The 17,058-nt window shown below is 53.5% G+C and overlaps 1 protein-coding gene across 3 annotated transcripts in view; it reads left to right on the top strand.

Annotated features, from left to right (window-relative positions):
* Positions 1-7,524: 7,524 nt before the first annotated feature.
* LOC107051303 (zinc finger protein 160-like) overlaps positions 7,525-17,058 on the top strand; it is an 11,734-nt gene continuing 2,200 nt past the window's right edge. The window contains exons 1-5 of one of the 3 annotated variants that reach the window (XM_040653850.2): positions 7,525-8,090; positions 10,129-10,211; positions 10,402-10,528; positions 11,140-11,250; positions 11,363-14,159. In XM_040653850.2, coding sequence (XP_040509784.1) covers positions 10,188-10,211; positions 10,402-10,528; positions 11,140-11,250; positions 11,363-12,792 — 1,692 coding nt within the window. In that variant the 5' untranslated portion in view covers positions 7,525-8,090; positions 10,129-10,187 and the 3' untranslated portion in view covers positions 12,793-14,159. Of the gene's footprint in view, positions 8,091-10,128; positions 10,212-10,401; positions 10,529-11,139; positions 11,251-11,359; positions 14,160-17,058 lie in introns of those variants that run through there. The other 2 variants (XM_040653849.2, XM_040653851.2) reach the window with 2 other exon arrangements.

The following is a 17,058-nucleotide window of genomic DNA, read 5'->3' as shown; positions in this document are numbered from 1 at the left end:
ACACATCAAGCCTGGCCACTCCACTCACCTCCACTGATGAGGCATCCACAAATGCTCTGGGCAGCCTCTTCCAGTGCCTCACCACCCTCTGCGTGGAGGATCTCTTCACAACATCCAACATAAACCTCCCCTCGTTCAGTTTAAATCCATTGCCCCTTGTCCTATCGCTATCTTCCAGCATAAAAGCCCTTCAACTGCCTGTAAGCTCCTTTCAAGTATCACAAGATCGCAATGAGGTCTTTCCGGACCCTCCCTTCTCCAAGCTAAACAATCCCAACTCCCACAATCTTTCATCAGCCCTCTGATTATCTTTGTGGCACTCCTCTGGACCTGCTCCAACAGCTCCATGTCTTCCTTGCGCTGGTTTCCCCAGGCCTGGACACAGCGCTCCAGATGGAGCCTTACAAGGGCTGAGTAGAGGAGGACGATCACCTCCCTGTCCCTGCTGGACACCCCTCTGTTGTACCATTGGCCACCCAGGCTACAGGAGCGCAGTGCTGGCTCACGGCCGGCTCTTATTCCCTCAGGACCCCCAGCTAAATCCCCTTTCCACAGTGGAGAACCTCTGCACAAGAGAAAATATCTTCTCTTTGTGTCAAACACACATTTCAGGACCCCCAGAACACTCACTGCCCATGTACTTCCTTTGCTGCATAGAAAGCAGGACAAGTAGTTAGAAAACATGAAAGATGTATGAAAGAAAGAAACATAGTAGTGGAAAACAACCGAGCACGAGCTTAGAGTGGTATACACTAAACGTCACCTGCGGAGAGAGATGGAGTCTTTATGATTACTGGAAAACATCCATAACAACAGTTCCCAGATGGCACCCTTCAGTGCCTGGTTCCTCACGCTGTAGATGAGGGGGTTCACTGCTGGAGGCACCACCGAGTACAGAATTGCCACCGACACATCCATGGCTGGGGAGGAGATGGAATGGGGCTTCAGGTAGGTAAAGAGGCCAGTGCTGATAGAGAGGGAGACCACGGCCAGGTGAGGGAGGCACATGGAAAAGGCTTTGTGCCGTCCCTGCACGGAGGGCATCCTCAGCACAGCCCTGAAGATCTGCACGTAAGAAAGCACAATGGAAACAAAACACCCCGAAAACAAAAATACGCTGAATGTCATAAGACTGAGATTCCTGAGGTAGGGGTACGAGCAAGAGAGCTTTTGAATGTGAGGAATTTCACAGAAGAACTGGTCCACGGTGTTGCCTCGGCAGAGTGGCAGTGAAAAGGTATTGGCAGTGTGCGGCAGAGCATGGAGAAGCCCAGTGCCCCAGGCAGCTGCTGCCAGGCTGGCACAAGCTGTGCTGCCCACGAGGGTCCCGTAGTGCAGGGGCTTGCAGATGGCAACGTAGCGGTCATAGGACATGAGAGTGAGGAGGTAAAATTCGGCTGACAACAAGAATGAGAACAGAAAGACCTGGGCAGCACATGCAGTGTAGGAGATGGCCCTGGTGTCCCAGAGGGCATTGGCCATGGCTTTGGGGACAGTGGTGGAGATGGAGCCCAGGTCGAGGAGGGCGAGGTTGAGGAGGAAGAAGTACATGGGGGTGTGCAGGCGGTGGTCGCAGGCTACGGCTGTGCTGATGAGGCCGTTGCCCAGGAGGGCAGCCAGGTAGATGCCCAGCAAGAGCCAGAAGTGCAGGAGCTGCAGCGGCCGCGTGTCTGCCAACGCCAGGAGGAGGAACTCGCTGATGGAGCTGCTGTTGGGCATCTGCCGCTCCTGGACTTGGCTAATCATCAAAGGAGAGAAAAAGGCAAGTTAGGTGAGGCTTCCCTTGGCAAAACCCCGTACCATTCCTTGGTGACCTTCCTCCTGCCACAGAATCGATCCGACACTTTTTCTTTCTCTGAGGAAAATGCCTGTTCAGATCCATGACTTGAGATTTTTTTCCATGAGTTTGAGTATGTAAGGAAGAGGAGAGGCCTCTGCCCGCGGACTCTGGAGAAAGCAGTCCTGACCCACCCAGGTGGGCCCATTGTGAAGTGGCAGGAGTGCTTGGTTTCACTTTTAGAATGTGACATCTCTCTTAGCATCTCTCCACTTCATCTCCCTGGGCTTTCAGGGAACACAGAGATGCTATGGGAGAGATTTGCATCCTGCAGGGCAGCTCACCAGCTTGGAAGGACATCTCTCTTCGAGAGAGAGCCAAGTGTCCTCGTGATGGCATCTCATTCAGAGAAATTCAGCTCCTTCCCAGCCTCACAGACTGTGCTGTCCACAGCCCCGAGCAGCTGCTCTCAGCCCCCGTGCGCTGCAGAAGGAAATGAGCTCAGGCCTGGAGAGATGCAGCTCTGCTCTGCTGGAGCTCTGGCTGCAGAGGAGGCGCTTCATGCCGTGGACCCCGGCTCAGAAGAAGGGTAGGAAAATGAACACAGGGCAGAAAGTCCCACGTTTGGTCCTCCTTCCTGAAAAGTCCCCTCTGCAACGCCCTGAGCATGCAGTGCAGCTCTGAGCCCCCAGCCCCATGCAGCACCCCTAGCAGCAGAAGGCCCCTGTGCTGCTGGGTTCCTCCTCCCACCCCACCCCACCCCCCCCTGGGCCCCATCTCCCTGCAGCCACCTGGACAGGATTCCGCTGAATCAGTTGAGGCATCTTATCCTGAGGTTGTAGTCCTGGGTCCTGGAGGGGAATCAGCTCCCTCCCACACCTCCCCCACACCCAGCCGAACCAGCACCGACCACACAACTGGCCCCCTGCATCCCTCCTCTTCCACTGGCTTCTTTCTCCTCCACCTGCATTAATTCCCATCTTTGTCTGTTGCAGTCACTGTCCAGTTATCAGCTCTCACTGACTACATTTCCCTCTTGGATCCCCGCAATGCTATCCCCATGCTGGCTGTACCTCCCTCTCCCTGACGGAGCTGCCATCAGTGTCACAGGAGTTGTGCTGCACTCAGTGACATCTCGGTGTCTGCTGTAAGAAGAAATACCCTTACAGATGACAACTCCTTTTTTGGACTCTGCTCCTTGAAAACCTTATCTGCCACACTGAGACCTCCCTCATGAACAGTTCAAGTCTTGAAGACTGGAGGGAAATGGCTTGTTAGGTCTTTCAGCACTGTAATGAGCCCCACAGCGTATGTGGTGTCTGTTGAGCTTCAGCTACTGAGAGAAGACTGCTGTAGCCAACTGATGAAGGTGCAGCCAAAATGCTGTCCAGAAATGTTGGAGAGTGTTGGAGTATTAATTGGTCCCTGTGGGGCCATTACCAACAAAGCCTCCCCAGAGACGTGTTAGAGCAGATAATTGGAGGCCGTGATTACAGGCAGGCAAAGAAAGCCCTGTGCAGGTGCTTTGAGGTTGAGGAAAGCCCTTGGTTTGTTTGATGAAACAGAAGGGTTAAGCCATAGCGGCAACCTCTGGGAAAGGTGGTCCTGTCCCTCACAGATGGCCCAACGCTCTCCCACGGTCAGTGGGATGTTTGGGCAGCGTTCTGGGAGGGAGAATGATACTACACCTACTGGCCTCCCTACAGGGCTGCAAGGAAACAAGGAGGCCCCAGTGTCACGAGGACAACGTGTGCCCTCTGGAGCATCAGCAGCAGACACAACTGCCGCAGCCAAGCTGACCAAGACCTTGGTTTCCTGTTGGGGCCCTCCAGCCTTCCCAGTGCTGTTGGCCATCTGCACCAGAGGCTGTTCTACGCAGCCCTACGCTTGCCTCCTTTTCCCTGCACGCTGCAGACACTCACCTCGACTCCTGCACTGGCACTCACCCTGGCACTGCCTTACTCTGATGGTTCTGCAGTCTCACTACTTGTTCCTTGTGACACAACAGCACAGACTGATGACAGAGTCCTGCTGGGTGTTTCTGGCACCATGGCACTACCACTGGAGGCGAGGGCTGACCTGTCAGCTTGTGCAGAAAGAATCACTTCTAAGGTCTGGGTCAGTGAAGCACTAAGATGCACTAAGATGAGTGTCCAACAGTCAACCTTTTGCTCTTTCTAATGCCTCATTTGATGGAGGATAGTAGGGGACACCAAACACTCACTGGCTTCTCATTTGGCTCAGTTTTGCATTTCCTCGCTCAAAGGATGTGCGCCATCGTCACTGTAGATAACATCAGCAGTAGGAAGATTTGAGAAGCAAATGATCGCCCTCACACTGTATTTTGCCCACTGACTGATACTTCGTCCCCTAAAAAGCCAAAGAGTACTTACGCTCCTGTGTGAATGTGCGAGCATCTCCCCAGTGACTTCAACAGTCATACATAGAATCAAAGAATCGCAAAGGTTGGAAAAGACCCCCAGGATCATCCAGTCCAACCATTCTCCCTTCACCAGTGGTTCTCGCTAAACCATGTCCCTCAACACAACATCCAAACGCTCTTTGAACACCTCCAGGGTCGGTGACTCCACCACTCTCTGCGCAGCCCATTCCAGTGCCTGACCAGCCTCTCAGACAAGTAGGATTTCCTAACGTCCAGCCTGAATCTTCCCTGGTGCAGTTTGAAGCCATTCCCTCTAGTCCTATCACTGTCACATGAGAGAAGTGGCTGACCCCCAGCTCACTACAACCTCCCATCAGGTAGTTCTAGAGAGCAGTAAGGTCTCCCCTGAGCCTCCTCTTCTCCGGATGGAATGATCCCAGCTCCTTCAGCCGCTCCTCCTAAGTCCTGTGCTCCAGACCCCTCACCAGCTTTGTTGCCCTCCTCTGGACACGCTCCAGGGCCTCCATGTCTTTCCTACAGTGAGGGGCCCAACACTGGACACAGTACTCCAGATGGGGCCTCACCAGTACTGAGTACAAGGGGACAATTACTTCCCGGTTCCTGCTGGCAGCACTATTTCTGATGCAAGCCAGGATGCCATTGGCCTTCTTGGCCACCTGGGCACACTGCTGGCTCATGTTCAGTCTAGCGCCAGTCAACATCCCCAGGTCCATTTCCTCTACAATAATGGCTCACATTCCTCAGGTAGGAAGTGCAGAACTGGAAGGCGTTAATGGGATGGTACGCACACACGTCAAATAAATGGGATGGCTTACTTGAAACATACACAAAAATCAAACAACAAAACATCCCACCAAACGGAGAGTATTTTTTCTTCTCCTGAGAAGAGAGAGTATCTGACAGCATTGCAGCCAAACCAGCCTGTGACGGTCAGACCACCACCCCCCGCTGCTGTGCTGATAATTCTAACTGAACCGTGTAGGCAACTTATTGAATAGCAGCGGTGCTGGACCGAACAATTCAGGCATTGGGGATTTATCCTTCTTTGGAACAGCGTCACCTGTTCAGAATTCCCCACCGAGACGATTCCCTGCTTTTCATAGCAGCCCTGGGATGGCAACTGCAACTGCTGTGCTCACGCTGCTACTCGGATAGATACTGGGATAGTGCCACTCTTGTTAACCTGAGGACAGGAGACCTCTCCATAGGCACTCAATGCCTGTCTTCAGTACGCACTGACTATGAGAACAAATTCTAACAACAACTTAGAATTCTCATCTGTGGCCACGCATGGAAATGAAGCCCACTTAAAGATAGAAATGGAAGTGAATGGCACTGGGATAGTACCAGTGTAGCTGCTTTTCCCACTTGCTACGGCTGATGCAAATGTGAGTGACTGTAGTGTGGATAGGGAGAGAGACACATCCTGCTCACAAGGCCCTTCTCCCCCTCACGTCCTCCTCCAGCTTCTTCCCGCAGCTCCCTTCTTCAGCTCACAAGGCCCTGCACAGGAAGACAATGCACAACACAACAGGTAACACTCTGGCTAAAACACATTAACGGCCATAAATCTGTCTGAAAACGGGCACTGAAAGAACTGATAACAGCGCCATGCTTCAACAGCTGAGGCACAACGGAGCACGCTCTGAGCCTTGGGACTCAGCAGGAGGGCTTCCACTATGGTTGTGTTTACCCCTGTCCTCCTTCTCCCTTAGCAGTGAGATATGCAGTGTAGCTGCTTCCAGTCCCAGCTGCCAGCCAGCCAGCCAGCCAAGGACAGAAATACCTTGCAGCCGTTCCTCCCCTCGCCTTCGCAGCTCTTCTCCCTGCTGGGCAGAGCTGAACATTCTGCTGCCAGTATTTCAGCCCTCGGCCCAACCCATCTGACAGCGCAGGGCCTGAAGGCACACGCTGGGTGCGTGCCAGCTGAACCCACCTGCACCGAGAATGCTTCCCATCCAGCTGAGCACGCAGTCTGCGCTCCCTTTGCGGGGACAGATGTTGCCTGCTGGGTCTCCGAAGGGAAACTGAGTTGAAGGCTTCCATGGATCCATGTGTGCAGAGCTGCGCAGTGAGGTCATCTCATGTCTCCTGTGGCCCAGAGGAAGAAATGTGAGGTCATCTCGTGCCTCCCGTGTCCCAGAGGAAGAAATGCAGTCCCAGCTGTGTTGCGTTCCAGAAGCCCAAGTGGGCAGCAGAGCACACTGAGCTCCTCTGCTCACTTCCTCGCTGTCCCAGCTCCAACCCCTTCCTGTGCCCCTCGGAGCCCAACCCGGGCTGCAACTCACCTGGGAACCGCTGCTCCTGTCCTGGGGGAACGAGAGCCTCCCGGAGCGCGGGGACAGTCCCACACAGCGTCAGGGGATTGGTAAGAAAAAGCAGTCTTATCCAATAACGGGAAACAAACCTAACAGAACGAACAACTACTCAATCAAATTACTAAGCATTAATGCCGCTGAATCGAGGAAAATATAACTTTGTTCGCAGACTTTAGGGAGGAGCGCAGGAACCATAGGAATGCGAGGTCCTTGAAGGCGTGTGAAGGTAAGTAGAGCCGCTGTTTGCTATATAATGGGTGAGAATCCCATGAAGATAAGAAGGCAGAGCTGCTATTGTGACACAATGCAACCCCCTAAAGGTTTTGCAACTGCCCTCATCCAGCGACCACCTGATGGGCCCACAGACCCTCCCCATATTCTAGGACGACTGCTCAGAGGAGGGGGACATCCAATGCAAATGTAACCGATGTCTTGGGAATAGGAGCAGTACCCTACGCCTAGAAACGTGCAGTGGCCTCATTCCATGATGTGCGAGTAAGGAGGAGATATCCCTCTCGCAGCCGGTGCCGCAATACACACACCTGCTTTATGACCTTCCATGGGTGATAGAGTGATGGCTATAGTGTGGGATGGCTACAGGACGTGGCAAAAGAGACTGGAGTGAGTTGTGAAAAAGGGAAGGCTATTGCCTGTGTGGTGGGAGTGTGGGAATTGAATGTTGTTCCCCAATCAGAACAAGATAAGAATTTGGTTAATTTCATGGCCTCTGCTACCATTTGGGTCCTTTATTACAATTAATACCTCTTTTCAGGGGTCTTTCTACTTTAGCAGGGTTCTCTGGTACTTTGCATTGCTCGTCCTCTAGATAAACCTTCCCCAATAACACATACTCAGTATATAAGTAAAAGGCTATTGCTTGTGTGGTGGTAGGCCAGAAATGGGGAGGGGAGGGGAGGCGGTACCTCAACTCCTCCTCACTCAGATCCAGCCAACATCCCCCCACCCGCACATTCCTTCCCCTCCCCCCACCGGGGAGAAGGTGCACGGCCCGGAGAACAAAGAGCAGTGCCCACAAGGGACGGGGCTGCCTGGCCGAGAAAGGACTGCTCAGCACGTGAGCGATAGGAGCCCGGAGACAGAACTACACGTACACAGACCCTCCTTAAGGAAGGCGGTGAGGTGCTTTTTGTTACCAATGAAACGCAACCAAATGCTGTGTGCCACACTGCCCAAACCCAGTGGCGGCCACCCGCCCGGCCAGCGGCCCAGCCCCGCCGGTCGTCCCAGCCCAACTGAGCCCGGAACTCCTCTTCCCTCACGGCCACGGACGGCGTGTCTTCCGGCGGGGCGGGACGGGACGGGACGGGACGGGACTCAGCCTTCGCTTGGCTCCGCTGCTCTGTGTCCCCCACGCCTCGCTCTGCCCTGCCCTCCCCTGCCCTCTCCTGCCCTGCTCTCCTCCCCTCCCCTCCCCTCCCCTGGAGGTCTCTCCGAGCGGCGCCGTTGCCGCTGTGTCGCCTCCCGGGCTGCTGCTCCCGGCTCATCCCGGGACGGCGCTCAGCCCTGTGGGCAGAGACGGAGCCGTCGGTGCCGCTTCCAGGAGAACGGCCGCCTCTTCCCAGCAGAGCAGGTGAGGCGGAGCGGGGCGGAGCGCGTCACCCTTTCCTCCCTCACCCCGTGGCAGCGTGGGCACGGCGTTTCCATTTGCCATCCATTTGGGTGCTGCTGGGGAGGAAGAGCGGAGGATCACACCATGGCCCGGGTTGGAAGGGACCTCGAGGTTCATGAAGCTCCAACCCCGCTGCTGCTATCAGGGCCACCAACCTCCACGTTTCATAGCAGCCCAGGCTGCCCAGGGCCCCATCCAGCCCGGCCTTGAACACCTCCAGGGATGGACGGGGCATCCACAGCCTCTCTGGGCAGCTGTTCCAGCACCTCACCGCTCTCAGAGTAAAGAACTTCCCCCTGACACCCAACCTGCAGCTGCCCTCCTTCAGCTTCAAACCATTTCCCCTTGTGCTGCTGTTATCTGCCCTTTCACAGAGTTGCCTCCCCTCCCCTCCTGTTTATGGGCTCCCTTTAGGTCCTGGAAGGCTGCAATGAGGTCACCCCTCAGCCGCCTTTTCTCCAGGCTGAACAAGCCCAGCTCCCTCAGCCTGTGTTTGTAGCCCTCTGATCATCTTTGTGGCCCTCCTCTTCACCCTCTCCACCAGCTCTCTCTGCTTTGTGTACTGGGGGCTCCAGGCCTGCGCACAGTACTCCAGGTGGGGCCTCCGGAGGGCAGAGTAGAGAGGGACAATCAGCTCCCTGTCCCTGCTGGCCACCCCTTTTCTGCTGGAGTCAAGGATACCATTTGCTTTCCAAGCTGCAAGAGCGCACTGCTGGCTCATGTGAAGTCTTTCATCCCCCAGAACCCCCAGGTCCTTCTCTGCAGGGCTGCTCTCCAGGACTGCTCCTCCCAGTCTGTATGTATGGGTGGGATTCCTCGGGCCCCAGTGCCAAACCTTGCACTTTGCGGTGTTGAACCTCATGAGGTTCACCCGGGCCCCCCTTTCAAGCCTGATGAGGTCCCTCTGAATGGCATCCCTTCCTTCCACCGTGTCAACCGCAGCGCTCAGCTGGGTGTCTCCAGCAAACTTCTGCATTCAGTCTGATGAGGCGGTGTCGGACTTGCAGTCCGAGTTACAGTGGGGAGGGATTTACTCCCCCGGTCCCCAGCTGGAGGTTTAGGGATGCAGGGCTCAGGGAGGTGAGAAATACTGGAGTCCTGGCTGCCAGTGGAGACTGAGGCCAAGAACTCATTCAGTACCTCCGCCTTCTCTTCATCCGTTGAGGCCACTTCTCCTTTTGCATTTTGCAAAGGAGGTCAACACTAAAAGCCCGTTAAGTGTGGCCTAAAGGATTGTGGGTGAGAATGAGAGATCTTTGTTGTTTGTCCAAATGTGCTGTAACATCAGAACTTCCAGCCTGTGCCGCAGCAGAAAAGGAGTACTGGGGAACGTCAGTGGTTTTTGATTCACGGAGGTCAGCAGCTGCATGGAGTACATGCACAGCAGCCTCCCTGTTTCTGTGGGGGTTGGGAACAGCGTTTTGTGGCAATGTATGATTGCAGAGTGAGTGTTTGACATACGTTTCTCACCTGGGAGCCAACACTGGCTTTGGCAGTTTGATACGCAACAGTTGCTTCCATTTCCATTGGTAATCCTAACACTGCTGCCTGAAGTGCACGCTCAGCTTCCCAGAACCGAGTTGGATTGATACTGGCTCAAGGAGTCCCAAGGCTCAGAGTGCTCCCACATCCTACCTAACCTTCTCAAGGCACAAAGGTACCGAGCCCCACTGTATCTTGATCCACTCCTAATCCCATACTTCATGAGGGGATAACGTCAGAGAGATCATATGTACATACTTAATATCACTTAATGATACAAGCTTAGAGAAGCTCGCAAAGATCCAAAGTAACCATGAGTCTCTTACAGAAGATCTGTATCAAGAAGGAGTCTCGACATCAAGCTGCGAGGGATCTCTGTGCAGCTGTGACCTCGAGAGCCATCTCTGCTTGAGTCGCAGATCCTGTTGTGCAGCGCGCTGCTGTGCAGGAGAGCTCGAGGGGTGCTTGTGCTGCTCCCTGTTTTGGGGTGAGATGACCCTTTCTCTTGTCCCTGCAGGCTCCAGTTCAACTTGTGCCTTCCAGGCGTGATCATCCCAGGCTGCAGGAGAGCAACAAATGGCCACAGCACATCGGTGTCAGGTAGGGGCTGTGGGAAGCAGGCAGGAGAGGCCAAGGGGTGAGGGATGTGAATGCAGGGGGAGAGGGAGGTGCCCTCAGCCAGCATGCGTGTGCTGGGGCCGGAGAAGCGGCTGGGACGGGAGTTTGTGTCGTGTGCGAGCTGCTTCCCTGGGCCTTGGCTGTTCCCAGCAAGGAGCCTCTTTGCTTGCAGGAGCCCGTGAGCTTTGCGGAGGTGGCCGTGTATTTCAGCAGGGAGGAGTGGGCGCTGCTGGACCCTGCGCAGCGAGCGCTCTACCGGGACGTGATGCTGGAGACGTACCAGTGCGTGGCCTGGCTGGGTGAGGGCTTTGCTGCCTTTCCTCCTCGTTAGCTCTGCTTTGGTTGTGCTGAATGAGCCTCTGCATGCCGGGCATTGAATAACTGCCATGCAGTTACATATTGACTATCACCACTGTGACAGCAACAAAGGAAACACAGAGTAGCATGAGTTTCAGGAGGCCTTCTTGTGCTCAGCACTGTGATAAAAGCCTCAGAGTCAGTGCTGGCTAGTAAGCAGCAGCAGGAAGTGGGATGATCAGATTCCTGCAAACAGCCCGTGTGTTGCTGCACCGTATGAGGCCACCAGCTCCAGCTGCTGGACGACTTGCTGGTTACTCCTTTAGAATTTAGGATTTTCCATTCAATTGCCATAAATATTTTGATGCCATGCTCACTGATATATTGTAAGCAAGTAAGCATGCTGTTGTAATGTTAATTTTAAAGCAAATATCCCTTCATAATTTCCAGAGATGTAAAAGCTTTCTTTGCTCCAAAGGGAGCTGTGGCCCCACTGTCATTCAGGCCCAAATGGTGCTTTCTCCATGGGGAGGGACACACAGTGGAGATGTTGAACAGTCACTGTGCCTCATTGATGGAAATGCTTTCATCTCCCCTGTTTCTGTCATTGAAGCTCCTCTTCCAGCCCCCAAACCTGGGCTGATCTCCCTGCTTGAAGGAGGGGAAGACCCCTGGATCCCAGATGTGCGTAGCCCTGAGGCCGTGCCAGGAGACCTGAGCCCAGGTGAGTTGCTGGAGGGAGGGAAGGAGGAGGCTGGGGCTGGAAGAGTCCTCTCTGTCTGTGTTTTATTTTGGGCACCGTGTGCAATTTCTGGATTTCCTCTTTCCTCCAGCAGGAACTGGGATTACAGATATACTGGAGGATGTGCAGGAAAGTGGTGTGGCCGAAAGGCGGTGGGGTAGTGCCTGTGTGGGAGAAATCAGAAGGGATGTCGCAGGAGGCCTGGAGCAAGGTCAGGGTGAGCACATCAAGAAGGCACTGGGAGAGCGTCTGGAAGAGAAAGGAAGGAGCCCACTGCACTTCAACATAGGTGAAAAGCAGGCGGAAGGACCCAGGAGCAAGGATGTGTGTCCGATGAAAAAGCAGAATCCATGCACTGAGTGTGGGAAAAGCTTGGAAATACCTTCCAGTGTCATTAACCATCAGTGCATGCACGCAACGAAGAGCCTGTACAAGTGCTGTGAGTGTGGGAAGAGCTTCAAACAGAGAGCCAAACTGAAACGCCTCCAATGCATCCATACAGGATGGAGACCCTACAAGTGCTGTGAGTGTGGGAAGAGCTTTAAAAGGAGTTCCCACCTCACCTGCCACCAACGAATCCACACAGGAGAGAGACCCTTTCAGTGCTCTGAGTGTGGGAAGGGCTTCAACAGCAGTTACAACCTTACCTGCCACCAACGCATCCACACAGGAGAGAGACCCTTTAAGTGCTCCGAGTGTGGGAAGGGCTTCAAAAGCAGTTATGAATTGAAGGTGCACCAGCGCATCCACACAGGAGAGAGACCCCACAAGTGCTCTGCTTGTGAGAAGAGCTTCAAAAGCAATTCTGAATTGAAGCTGCACCAGCACACCCACACAGAGGAGAGACCTTACAAGTGCTCAGAGTGTGGGAAGAGCTTCAGCAGAAGTTCCCACCTCAACTTCCACCGGCACGTCCACACAAGAGAGAGACCCTTTCAGTGTCCTGCGTGTGAGAAGAGCTTCAAACGCAGTTATGAATTGAAGAAGCACCAGTGCATCCACAGAGGAGAGAGACCCTTTCTGTGCTCTCAGTGTGGAAAGGGCTTCAAAAGGAGTTCCCACCTCACCTGCCATCAGCACATCCACACAGGAGAGAGACCCTTTCAGTGTCCCAAGTGTGGGATGACCTTCAGAATCTGTTCTGAATTGAAGTTGCACCAGCGTATCCACACAGAGGATAGGCCCTACAAGTGCTCTGAGTGTGGGAAGTGCTTCAAAAGGGGTTCCCAACTCTCCTGCCACCAGCACATTCACACAGGAGACAGACCTTTTCAGTGTGCTGAGTGTGGGAAGTGCTTCAAAAGGAGTTCCCACCTCACCTGCCACCATCGCATCCACACAGGAGAGAGACCCTTTCAGTGCTCTGAGTGTGGGAAGGGCTTCAACAGCAGTTCTGCACTGAAGCGCCACCAGCGCATCCACATAGGACAGAGACCCTTTCAGTGTCCGGATTGTGCAAAGAGCTTTAAACGCAGATCTCGTCTCAACATTCACAAGCGCAACCACAAAGCACAACGGCTGTAGAAGCACCCCAAGACTCTGGGAACCTTCAAAAGCAGTTCCAGCCTTGTTAGCGACCGGCACTGCCACAGAAGGTACAGATCCTGCAGAGCCTCAAACTTGTGAGGATCTTCAGCCAAAACCCCAGCCTGGTTACGACCTGTGGCTTTGTGTTTTGAACCTTACAAATCCCTTGAGTAGAGGAAGAGCTCTGCAGCCAAAATCCTTCTTCTTCTGTGCTGCTCTTCTTTCTCCTCTTTGGATGCGAATTCTGCATGTTGCTCTCTGTCAGCTGCAGTCAAGGTGTTGAGCGGACACTCAAAGGAGAGTCCAGAGTGGGATGTGTCACAGCCACTGGAAACCCTCTGCCAGGTGGCACGTTTCTGCCAGGGCAGTGTGCAAGGACAGTCACCTCTTATCTCCCCTGTAGACACTCACCTGCTGTGGGACAACAGGTGAGGACCCAAAGGAAACCTCAGCTGGGCCGATACGTCGCCAGGAAGGAAGAAATTCTGTCTGCTGGGAGTGTGGGAAGAGCTTCATCTGGAGCTCAACCCTCAGTACACTCCAGAGAACCAACGCCGGGGAGATTCCCTGTGAGTGCCTCGACTGCAGGAAGAGATCCGTCCAGAGCTGGGAGCTCATCACACACCAGTGGATCCACGTGAGGAACCCTACAGATGTGCAGCCTGCAAGAAGAGCTTTGTCCACAGCTCGAACCTGCTGAGGTAGCAGAGTGTCTGCAGTTGGGTGAAGTCCAGGACATGCCTGCACCAGTGAGTTCACGTGGCAGGAAGCCTTAGCAATGCCTCGAGTGTGAGAAGGGCTTTGTGCAGAGCACGAAGCTCCTCCCTCGCAGGAGATGGCAGTCGTGGCAGAAGTCTACAAACGTCCCATGTGTGGGAAGAGCTTCAACCACAGCTCCCAGCTGAGCAAGCACCAGGGGATCCACTCAGGGCAGAGACCATAGATGTGCCTGCACTGCAGGAAGAGCTTCATCCAGAGCTCAGTCCTCGTTAAGCATTGCCCAGTCCACGTGAGACGGTGGCCCTACAAATGTCTCTCCTACAGGAAGAGTTTCTCTCAGGGCTGGCACCTCATTTCTCATGGGGAAAGCTCCAGGAGAGAGAGCTTGAGGATGCCCAAGGATGGGGTAGACCCCTGTGCTTCTCCCCACACAGGAAGAGCTGGCAAAGGAGATGGCATCGCTGGCACCCTCTGCAGAAGGGACTTAACCCAGGAGCTTCAGATGGCCTTTCCTTGCTTCCCAAAGCAGTTCTCTCAGCATGCCCACGTTCCTCTTCTGCTCTTCCTGCCTGCAGCTTTTTGATGCCATTTCCATAGGAGAAGCAGCTGTGTGGGGATGTTCTGTGTGTCTGTGTGCGTGTGTTGCTCTCAGTAATTTCTGAGTGCACAGACGAATGTGAGAGAAGGGTCAGGAGAGCAGTAATGTGGCTCTTGGAGGTTTTCTGAGAATCATCTGTGGTGGAAAGGGAAGGGGGTGAATAAAGTAGCTGAGTTGTTCTGGAGATTTCTTCACTGTGTTCTTGTTTCTTGTTCTTAAAGTGAATGTCAGCGTGTGGAATGAGGAGAGGGATAGGAGAGGGATAATATTCCACCTCTGCACACACTGGAATCAGCACAGGCACAGGCAGAGCTCCCAAGAGATTGACCAGCCCCCGTGGTGCCCATGTGCAAGGCTGTTATGCATTTCTGGTTTTTCATGTTGGAAACATTGAAAGTTGGAGGCCCTGTGTGCTTCAGCATCATCAGCATGTGTGAGACGTGGTGGGAATGGCCCTGTGAGGGGTGTGCTGTGTGTGATGGATGGCTCTGGGCTCTGCAGGCTGGAGATCCTCTCAGGGCAGAGACCGTAGAAGTGCCTGCACTGCAGGAAGAGCTTCATCCAGAGCTCAATCCTTGTTAAAGGGTAAAAAAATCCATGTTAGTCCACATGAGAGCTCTGCTTTGATCTTTAAGTTTTTTGCTTTGACCTTGGGAAGGTGTGTCTGAGCAATGTGAATGCCCTTCTGCAGCAGAGCCTTCACATTTGCTGGGCTCAGCTAAAGCTGCTGTGCTTGGAATGCAGTTTGCAGGAAGTGGAGGCTGGTTTTGGTGAGCTAGTGAAGCCAGCAGGAGCTTGCCCATGTCCTCAGGTGAGGTTCTGTGAAGGCTCCCTGACGTCCCAGCAAACTGCAAGGAGATGATGATTGCAGTACCGAGGAGCGCTGCTTCCTCCATGCCAGGGAGCTGGGGCCTGGTCTGGTGCAGGAGAGGTACAGCAGGGCCCTGGGGGTTGGAGGAGTCCAGTGCGTGGGGAGGAAACTAGCAGCTGGGAGGCGTGGGGATCCGCAGCAACAGGAGGCAGCAGCCCAGCCAGGAGCTGAGATGGTTTAATTTTTAGCTGCATCCACTAATTCCTGTCAAGTGGCATCAGTGATATGTCTCCTCTCTCCTTTTAGGTTCCCCCAAAAGGCATTCTCACTATTCTGTTTTTTTTTTTACATCACCATGTTCTCAGAAGCAATGAGCAGCTTTTCCGTGAACAGGAAATAAAAATGAAGAAGTTTTTCCACTTTTACTCCCTGAAAAATCACTTTAACTGCTGATTTCCCCCAATGTTCTGTTGCAGACCTGAGTCCCTGCAGAGCTGTGAGCGCAGCGCCCCGTCTGCAGGAACAGGAGCATTTCAGAGGGGGGTATGGAGGAGGGGGACTGCCATTCTCAGGGGGGGCGTTCACCCAGGGGCGCATGGAGGGAGGGCTTTGTCCTGTCTGCTTCAACCAACACTTGTATCCAGCCAGCAGAAGGCTGTGCCCTCGGTGTCCCACGTGAGCTCTGCATGGAGCTTACAGTTGGCTGTGAGGTGGTGGAGAGCCTCTGGGCTCCGATTAAGGGACAAGGAAGTAAAGTGGTTGCCTACTACATGCCACCCAGCCAGGACAACGATCCCAATCAATTCTTCTTTAAGGAATTAGGGGATATGTCTGGAACAGCATCACTTGCCCTAGGCAGTGTAGTCCATCAGTGCTGGTCACTTGTTAAGAGGCAGCTCGTAAGAGCACAGGTGCAGGCACTTTCAAAGTGTTGCAAGTGAAGAAGCGGGGTAGAAGTGCAGCTCCTCTGAGCAGAGATTTGCTTTGATGACAGATTTACTCCTCTAATTCACCAGGGGAAGAAGCCCAATAAAGCTTCTGCTAAGGATTCTCACAGTATCCTTGTCGCCAAAATGTTTGGCATACAGCTGACCGAGAGCACAATGTGTGAACCACGGGCTGATGGGACGGCGTCACAGTCCCATAGGAAATGGAGTTACATCAGGCTGGTGGCCCATCTCTAGTGAGATTCCCAATGCCATCATTTTGATGCCAATTCCCTTCAGTGTTTTTATGAATGATCTGCATGGCACTGTTTCCCAAATTCATAGAGTAATCTGGGGACGTGTGGGTTACGTGAGTGGAGAGTGAGGAGGACTGAGAATCGTCTGAGTAGCAGAGCTCAGAGGATTGTCTTCAGTGGGGCAGATTGTCTTGAGTTTAGGACAAGAAAGGGTTAAGGTTAGACTTTAAGGTTAGGAGTTGGAGTTATGGCTTAGGAGTTAGGGTTGGGGTTAGGGTTAGATTAAAGGTTTAGTCTATGGGTTAGAGTTAGCACTAGGCACCAATTCCCAGTTTCCTGACACGCAGGAAAAACTCCATGAAGACACAGATGGATATGGTTAATTGACAGCAAAGGAAAGCAAGAGGCATAGTTCTGTCAAAGTAGATTTTATTAAGTTCAAGTTATATCCACTGAATCATAGAATCATAGAATGGCTTGTGTTGGAAGGATCAGAAGGATCATCTAGTTCCAAACCCCGGCGGAGGGCAGGCTTGCCAACCGCAAGACCAGACTGCCAGGAACACATCAAGTCTGGCCACTCCACTCACCTCCACTGATGAGGCATCCACAAATGCTCTGGGCAGCCTCTTCCAGTGCCTCACCACCCTCTGCGTGGAGGATCTCTTCACAACATCCAACATTAACCTCCCCTCGTTCAGTTTAAATCCATTGCCCCTTGTCCTATCACTATCTTCCAGCATAAAAGCCCTTCAACTGCCTGTAAACTCCTTTCAAGTATCACAAGATCGCAATGAGGTCTTTCCGGACCCTCCCTTCTCCAAGCTAAACAATCCCAACTCCCACAGTCTTTCATCAGCCCTCTGATTATCTTTGTGGCACTCCTCTGGACCTGCTCCAACAGCTCCATGTCTTCCTTGCGCTGGTTTCCCCAGGCCTGGACACAGCGCT

The sequence above is a fragment of the Gallus gallus genome, chromosome 29, assembly GCF_016699485.2.
Source record: "Gallus gallus isolate bGalGal1 chromosome 29, bGalGal1.mat.broiler.GRCg7b, whole genome shotgun sequence".
In the NCBI taxonomy this organism is placed as follows: Eukaryota; Metazoa; Chordata; class Aves; order Galliformes; family Phasianidae; genus Gallus; species Gallus gallus.
Note: the sequence above shows the minus strand (reverse complement) of the source record. Positions and strands in the feature narration are given on the sequence as shown.